This window comes from Patella vulgata, chromosome 1, assembly GCF_932274485.2.
Source record: "Patella vulgata chromosome 1, xgPatVulg1.2, whole genome shotgun sequence".
NCBI classification, from domain to species: Eukaryota; Metazoa; Mollusca; class Gastropoda; family Patellidae; genus Patella; species Patella vulgata.
In genome coordinates this window covers 1,473,697-1,481,831 of record NC_065879.2, presented here as the reverse complement: position 1 = coordinate 1,481,831, position 8,135 = coordinate 1,473,697, and the positions used below count along the sequence as shown (strand labels likewise).

The window sequence follows — 8,135 nt, the reverse complement described above, 5'->3', positions numbered from 1 at the left end:
ATCAACCAATCAATTTGCTTATCTCCGCTTACCCTCAACGGAAAATGCTCATCTTCGAACTCCATCAAGGTATTGACCTAATAAACACCTACACCAAGTTGGAACATTCTAGCTCAATTAGAAAGAGTTATTGTGTCCCAAAAAGTGACGACGGACGGACAGACAGATGAACCCATTTTAATAGTCCCCTGCTTTCTTCGAAAGGCGGGGACAATAAGGAATAAAGAAGAAATGTGATGTAGAATAATTTATTCTGTAGCAGTAAATTGTCTTGTCATAATTACAGGTGTTAAAAATCTCCCAACTTTATAATTATCACAGTCTATTGACTGACAGCCTTTTAGTCCTCGGTTAACATCAATAGTAATATTAGCCGTCACTATATAAAAACAGCAAGTTTAAGCAGCAAGTCCAACACTGTTTATAAATATATGTCTCGTCGTTTCTCTTCAAGGATGCCAATTAAACGGGTATAACTCAGGTATAACTGAACAGGTAGTTTTCATTTAAAATAAAGTCCTTGGTGATCAATATTCGATGGAAGTATTCAGATTGTTTAAATGATCAAATAAATATAATCCTCCCCCATCCAAAACCCCTACTATTTCATTGTCACTTCAATAGTCTTGTGCACAATAATTGTGTTTTGTTTTTTTTTAATTTTTTTCCATCTTCAAGAAAGCTTTTTGTATATTTCCTAATTAGAGCCATTTTACTGAAAAAGAAAAACATAATTCTTAAATCGTGAAACAAAACTAGTGTTATTATTGTGAGCTCATTAAAAGAGATGTTCTAGCTAGGAGGGAAATTTTGTCTGGCAGTGGCACTATGGCCTACTCTTATATCGAATTCCAACGGCCAAGGGATCTCTTACGTGCACGTCAATGTGTAGACAGGACCTCGATTTGTCACACGAGATCGACTAGACCACCAACAAGAGGGAAACCACGTCAGAAAATCCCGAGGAACCATTTTCTTTTAGAGATAGTAATGGGGTTTAACTTCTACTTGACACAAACTTGGTCGTTTTGGGACTAAAATACGGTTCAATCTTATTTCAATAATTTGCTTGCGACTAGGGGTCTTCAGCAGTGGGAAGAAACCGGAGAAAACCCACACAGTTGGACAGACGACTCTACTTCTTGCCACATACAGGCGGGTAATCTAAACCACGCCAGTTGACTCAATGACAGACATTATGATAAACACACACCGCTTGCGCTAACTATTCGGCCTTCAAACCCCCGCACCCCAACAATTGTTAAAAATGTCAAAGTTTTTTAAGCAACACAGAATTTGGGTAATCTAACTTTTAAGAGAAAATGTGAAATGAAACTAATACTTACAAATTTTTCCCGGTTTAATCCAAATTTAAAGAAGATCATCGTCACTTCTGTATCCCCGGTGTAATAAGAAATACCAACTAAGCCTTCGGGTTCTTGACTTTCGCCTTCAAAAAAAAAAAAAAGATAAAAAATATCTTGTCATTGCAGGAAAACTGTTACACTTTTCTTTATCAGATTTTGGTATTTCTATACCCTGGAGAAATCTAAAACATGATGTCCTTTCATTCATACAGTAACTAGTATTTGCTATGAGGGAAATTTTGCCCGGGGAGCAACACTATGGCCTAATGTTATATCGAATTCCAACTACGCCAATGCATACACGGGACCTCAGATTTTAGTCCCATCCGGACGACTAGACAGCTATCGTTGTCAGGCCCTCTGTCCCGCATTTCTTCGAAATAAGAATACACAATAATTTGGACTTGACAGGTTTTTGTATTTACTTCAGAAACTACTAAACATCTGTTTTGATGTTTTTCAAAACAAAAGTAAAATTAATTTTGCACTAAGGGAAAGGTTCACATTTTAATAGTAAAACTGAACGGCAAAAAGTGCTTTTTGGACATTTCTAGATAACCCGCACAGCTCCTGTAACTCATGATAGATAGAAATGGGGTTTAACGTCCACTTGACACAAACTAGGTCATTTCGGGACTAAGATATGGTTTAATCTTCATTTCAATAATTCGCTTGCGCGTAGGGGTCTTTAGCAATGGGAGGAAACCAGAGGACCCGGAGAAAACCCATGAGGTTGGACGTGCGACCCTACTCCTTGTCACGAACTACCGGGGAATCAAAACCCCGCCAGTTGACTCAATGACCGATCGTATGATACCGTGTGCGCATGCTAACCATTCGGCCATCCAACACCCCTGTAACTCATGAAAGATTACTACCAAATTACAAGCTGAAAAACATTTGTTGTTATTTACCACTTCCAACTGATCTATAGATGTCAGATGAAGAGAGAGAGAGAGCGGAGATTGGGTTTAACAGCCACTTGAAACAAACTAGGTCACTTCGGGACTAACATATGGTTCAGTGGGAGGAAACCGGAGAATCCAAAAAACCCACGAGGTTGGACAGGTGACCCTACTCCTTGTCACGTATAACCGGGGAAGGGTTAGCAATGGGAGGAAACCGGAGGACCCGGAGAAAACCCACGAGGTTGGACAGACGACCCTACTCCTTGTCACGTACAACCGGGGATTCGAAACAACGCCAGTCGACTCAATGACAGACTTTATGATGCAACGTGCGCACGCTAACCATTCAGCCATCCAACCCCCCTATAAGTTTGGGATGAAAACCATGACACTCGACATTAGACTAATACACCACATCCCACATCTCCAAAAGATATTAAGTTATTTGCAAGAAGCTATAAATCTGATAAATGGTGTACTGTACCTAACCAAAATTCCATTTCTTTGTATTCAGAATATAATTTTTTACACTTTTCACCACACCGTTGTTTAATTTCATCTATTTCTTCCTTTGGAATTCCCTCATCCTCTAAAGCTGCTATACCTCTGAAATAAAGTAAAACCAATTAAAGTAAATCTTAAACATGTGTTAGAAAATGTATACACGGAACCTTGGTTTTTCGTCACATCCAAACGACTCAACATTGACAAGGGGAAACCTCATCGAAAAATCCCGATGAACTTTCTCGGCCAATGCAGGGATCGAACAAGCGACCTCCCACTTGGCCACCGTGGCTCCTAAAAAAAACACATGTAAGGGCTGACATTGTCAATTGGCGGGCAACAGAGTCTGCAATAAAAATGGTAGGCAGCTGGTTGCTAAAATGTTTTGTGTAATAAATTTAACTATAATGTGCCTTCAAATTCATTGCCAAGTCCCACTAAACATGCCAACTATAAGTTTATGGCAGCTAAGTTAAATTTTACTGAAAGTAGAGAGAAAGAGAGAGAAACGCCCACTTGACACAAACTAGGTAATTTCTGGATCAACATATGGTTCAACTTTATTTCAATAATTAGAAGTTTTTAGAAGTAGAAGGTGAAAACCCACGAGCTTGGACAGGCGATCCTACTCCTTGTCACGTACAACCAGGGACTCAATGACAGACCTTATGATACAATGTGTACGCACTAACCATTCGGCCATCAGCCCCCCCACCAAAAGGAACGCACCGAAAGTAGAGAAATTGGTGTATATTACCACCCCCTACCCCTGCTGTATTAATATCTGTATTCATTTGTTCAATATCATTTCTTACTTTTTGAAATAGTCCTTGATCAAGGTTCCGAAGCCCTTCTTGTCAAACCCGGTTGGTTTCAAACGATTAGCAAGTACAATATCTATACCACTAATGCTACCATCACAAGCAGTCTCTTGGGCATCTTCAGCACTTGGATTAGAACCCAACAACGACTCATCAATACCCGTATTCTCTGTTCTTACCTACAAAATAACAATTTTAACATTGATATGCCAGCACTGGTTATACAGGGTTCTATAATAAAATTTCTTGATCAATAAGAAACTAAGAAACAGGATTTTGTACTTTACTTTCAAAAAATTTCAATGCATGTAGGTCTACAGTTCTTTAAAGTCATTTCAGTGTCCATTTTATTTTAACCCAGGAATGAAATGAATAAAATTGGGTTTAACGTCCTACTTTTTTTGCACCAAACAGGTCAATGAGAGAGAAATGGGTTGAACATTGGCCACTCGACACAAATTAGGTCATTTCGTGACTAACATACGTTTTAATTTCAATTGAATAATTCTCTTGCGCATATGGTCTTTAACAGTGGGAGGAAACCGGAGGACCAGGAGAAAACCCACGAGGATGGACAGGTGACCCTATTCCTGGTCATGTACATCCGGGGAATCGAAACCACGCCAGTTGACTCAATGACAGACAGTATGACGTAACGTTCATGTGCTAACCATTCGGCCATCCACCCCTACTCAGACTAATGAAGATAGAATGAACAATTTGCTGCCACATGCAGTATGCACCCACATTTTGTCCTCCATCCTGCTTGACTATCAATTCGTGCTCCTACAGTTAGCAATTAAAATTTGATTTACCTTTGCGTATACTTCGTAATATATATTATCAATAAGTTTCATATTATTGGCATCACTGAAGAGCTCATCGCCTGTAAAAAATAATAAACATTTAACATACAGGCTAATAATTATAATTGATCAGTTATTTTTTTGATCTGGTTTAACATTGTTAAAAATTGTTTTTATTAAATGAAACTTTGAAAGAGTCAGTTGCTATTTTTATGATTTATCCATTTATTTTTTATCCAAATTAATGTTTTGTAAAATGTAGACTATTGCTTTTGCAATAAAATAAATTCCATTTTGAACAAGTGATTTTGATCGTTATGTTTCAGGGCCGTTGTGTCCACGTCCCGTCAATAGAGAAGGACAGTAACTTTAGTTGATCCATGATTATTGCGAACACAAGTGAAAGTTGTGACAGACCGGAAGTCACCAACCCCTAAATATTACCTTACGGTACAACTACACAATAATATTATTGATCAATTTATTAACGTTTCACGACACGATTTTTCAATTTTGACATGGTCATAATCAACAGCCATGTACCGTTTATGTACATCAATAGAATAAATATCTATTTTAAATCTTTGTGGCTTTATTTGCAAAGATTTAGGCCTACCCACCCCGTCCCCAGTATCTTGAATATTCGATTGACGGTGGGTTGTTGGTTTCTAATAATTACTATCATTTTCGAAATAATATTAGTCAAACATTTGAAATAGAAACATTCGGATATTAATTCTTATAAAAAATTACCTGTTACTTTATCCTTGAAAATCAACATTTTGATGGATGTTTAAGGATTTCTCTTGGTACTTCAGATATTACAACCAAGGCCAGGCGTGAGACTTTTAAAAGGAAGTAGGTAGCCACGAATCACTGTCATGCGCAGAGCAGTAGTTTTACGCGAGAATATCCAGACCTACGTGATACACTAAACGAGGTATAAATATTGTCTTTGGGTATAAACAAAATTTAGGGTTGAAAGCAGCTTTATCCACGACTGTTTATTAGTCACACCCAGAAATATATTTGTTAAAGTTGTATGGTCAGTATTCTTCTTGCCTTTTTCACCCGCAATATCATATTTTCTGGGTGCCATGTCCCGCAATGTCACCATTCCCACTGCTTTGTCGAATGACGCCTACAAACAGGGGTTATTTCCCTTGGAAGGCAACACTTGAAATGAAATGAAATGGGATTTAACGTCCTACTGCTCTACTGAGCTAATAGAGACACGATTGGCAACAATTAAAAACGGAGGAGAGGAAAAGAAAACGCGAGTCTTTCAGTTTCAACCACAAATATTTCGAATTATCAATTAGTATTAGTAGTAGGGCACTAGGCTTATAATAGTAGCCTAATATTAAGTGTATGAGGAACGCACTACACGCAAAACAAAATTCTACAAGATAAACCTGCGGACAAGACAGAAAAGAGACATTGCACCAAATAAACAAATATCAAACTAAGTGAATGGATCCGGGGGCCAGCCGTAAGCGTCCACTGCGCTGTACAGTCCGGGACCTGTAGTGACACAGACTTCACTCAAATTTGAAAGTTCTTATTATTATATATAATAATAATATTACGATGTGCGTCTTAATAAAAATAATAAAATGGGACGGGGACGGGACCGGTGGTCTGAAGTCTGGCAGTTTTAAATCCCTTTCAAAATTTAGTGCCCTTTAATGCTTATTTACTAGACCAATAACAGTTAACAGTTTTTATATAATAGAAACTAGCCTTTAGGCAGTTAACTCAATTGACATCGACAGACAGTTAATTTTATTATGACTCTAGCTAGTCGTTAAAGATACCGTAATCAGCTCGTAAATTTTAATTAAAGATGCACTGTGTAAGATTGCGACAAAGAGCCGACACAGTTCCCGCTATAATAGAAAAAAAAAGAAATATATAATGAATAATATAAAACACAAATTTATATGGAAAACAATCACTGGGTTTATTTCACACTACGTTTCAATAAGTTCCTCTTGTCGTTCTCAAGGAATTTGTTGAAACGTAGTGTGAAATAAACTCAGTGATTGTTTTCCATATAAATTTGTGTTTTATATCATATGTTCAGTTACTAAATGCCGTATAAGGATTTTATATAATGAATAGGGAATACGTGGCAAATTTCAGTCAACTTACTTTAATCTGGGCGGAGTTATGGCTGTTTGAAGAACGATGTAGTCTCGATTGTCACTGCTACCGTTGTTATTTTTTAGTTAAATTATTAACTGGTAGTAGTGTTTATAAATCCGGTGAAAATCAAAACCACTCGGTGGTCTAGAGAGTTGATTATGGACTTGGCATGTGAACGAATATCTAATTTATGATTTATATAACATTTGTGGGTAAACGAAAGATGAACATTAGACAGATTTAGCTCTTACATAATGTCCCTTTAAAGACTTAGGAATTCGTTCGAAAGGGTTTTGAAAACATGTCAATCCGATGGCATAGTGTTCACCGATTGTCTCCATAAACCCCGAAGATTTGATCAAAAAAAATCATTATAATAACGTGTGTTGTAGGCCTATAATAGGCCTATTACTTCGAGTATCCTTATATTCTAAAACAGTTAAACATACATTATACAAGAGCTAAATCTGCCTATTGCAGGTCTTTCTTTAGGCCTGAAATGTTATCTAAATTATTAATTAGACATTAATTAACCTATCCAGACCATAATCAACTCTAGATGGCATCGCTAGCTTGCGATCTTTAGAGATTATGAGCCGATTTATTGTTTAACTTTCCTTCGCGGAAATTTCAATCGCTTAGTTCTCGGTTCATAGTTGATCAATTTCAATGAAATTTTCAGCAAATTGCCTTTACATTATCTAGTTTGTAACTATTATAGTGCGAACTGCCAACTCGTTATCGAATCTCCCATAATGTAATTAATAACACACGTCACTGGGCCCACAGTGAATTGATCAACACTTTCAAATCGTGTAGACACCTGTCGTGCACTACCTTGTGCCGGACTTTTTTTTATCTTGTCGTTTATAAGACGACGATAACCTGACACCTTTACAAGTAAAATCCTGCAATAATATACAGGGATACCAAATACATATAATGCTGTCATAATAACATTTACAGAGAGAGAGAGGGAGAGGGGGGGATACCAAATACATATATTATCCTGTCATAATAACATTTACAGAGAGAGAGAAGAGAGAGAGGGGGTGGGCGGAAGGGGGGGGGGGGTACCGTCCACTCGACACGACACACACTTTATTTCAAAAATTAGCTTGCGCGTAGGGGTCTTTAGCAGCGGTAGGAAACCGGAGAACCCGGAGAAAACCCACGAGGTTGGACAACCGGGGTTTCGAAACCACGCCAGTTGGCACAATGACAGACCTTATGATACAGCTCGCACGTGCTAACCATTCGCCCCCACCGCCTTCCCACATACTTACAGTAACACTTCATGTTATTTGATTAATCTTTCAGATTAAATGCCAAAAGCGAAAGAAAAGGTCGATCCTTGCCAGAAAGAAGCGTGTGCCATACAAAAATGCTTACAAGGTCAGTTTTACCTTTGAATATAATTTGATGATGTTTTCATAGATTGGACCTCAGATCTACGATATCAGACGTCTCAAGAAAAAAGATAAATTCATCTGGATATTATCCAACGCTATCAAAACGTTACTATGGTTACGCCTGATTCGAACTCACAGTAGTGTGTGCTTCGGTCCTAGAATATTAACA

The 8,135-nt window shown here is 37.8% G+C and overlaps 1 protein-coding gene across 1 annotated transcript; it reads right to left on the bottom strand.

The window, feature by feature from the left end:
• Nucleotides 1-234: 234 nt before the first annotated feature.
• On the bottom strand, nt 235-5,318 carry LOC126808567 (translationally-controlled tumor protein homolog). The gene is made up of 6 exons (XM_050533411.2): nt 5,160-5,318; nt 4,416-4,486; nt 3,595-3,779; nt 2,760-2,881; nt 1,347-1,450; nt 235-715 (listed from the first exon to the last, which is right to left on the bottom strand). Exons 1-6 carry the CDS (start codon nt 5,185-5,187, stop codon nt 713-715), a joined length of 513 nt encoding a protein of 170 aa, XP_050389368.1. The 5' UTR covers nt 5,188-5,318; the 3' UTR covers nt 235-712.
• Between the last annotated feature and the right edge of the window lie 2,817 nt (nt 5,319-8,135).

Bases quoted from the DNA above. Each gene is read 5' to 3' on its own strand.
- LOC126808567 (XM_050533411.2), bottom strand. From the start codon at position 5,187: ATGTTGATTTTCAAGGATAAAGTAACAG. The intron at 3,780-4,415 runs GTAAATCAAATT...GTTATTTTGTAG, and splicing joins ATTACGAAGTATACGCAAAG to GTAAGAACAGAGAATACGGG. The intron at 1,451-2,759 runs GTACAGTACACC...TTTTTTTTGAAG, and splicing joins AGAAATGGAATTTTGGTTAG to GCGAAAGTCAAGAACCCGAA.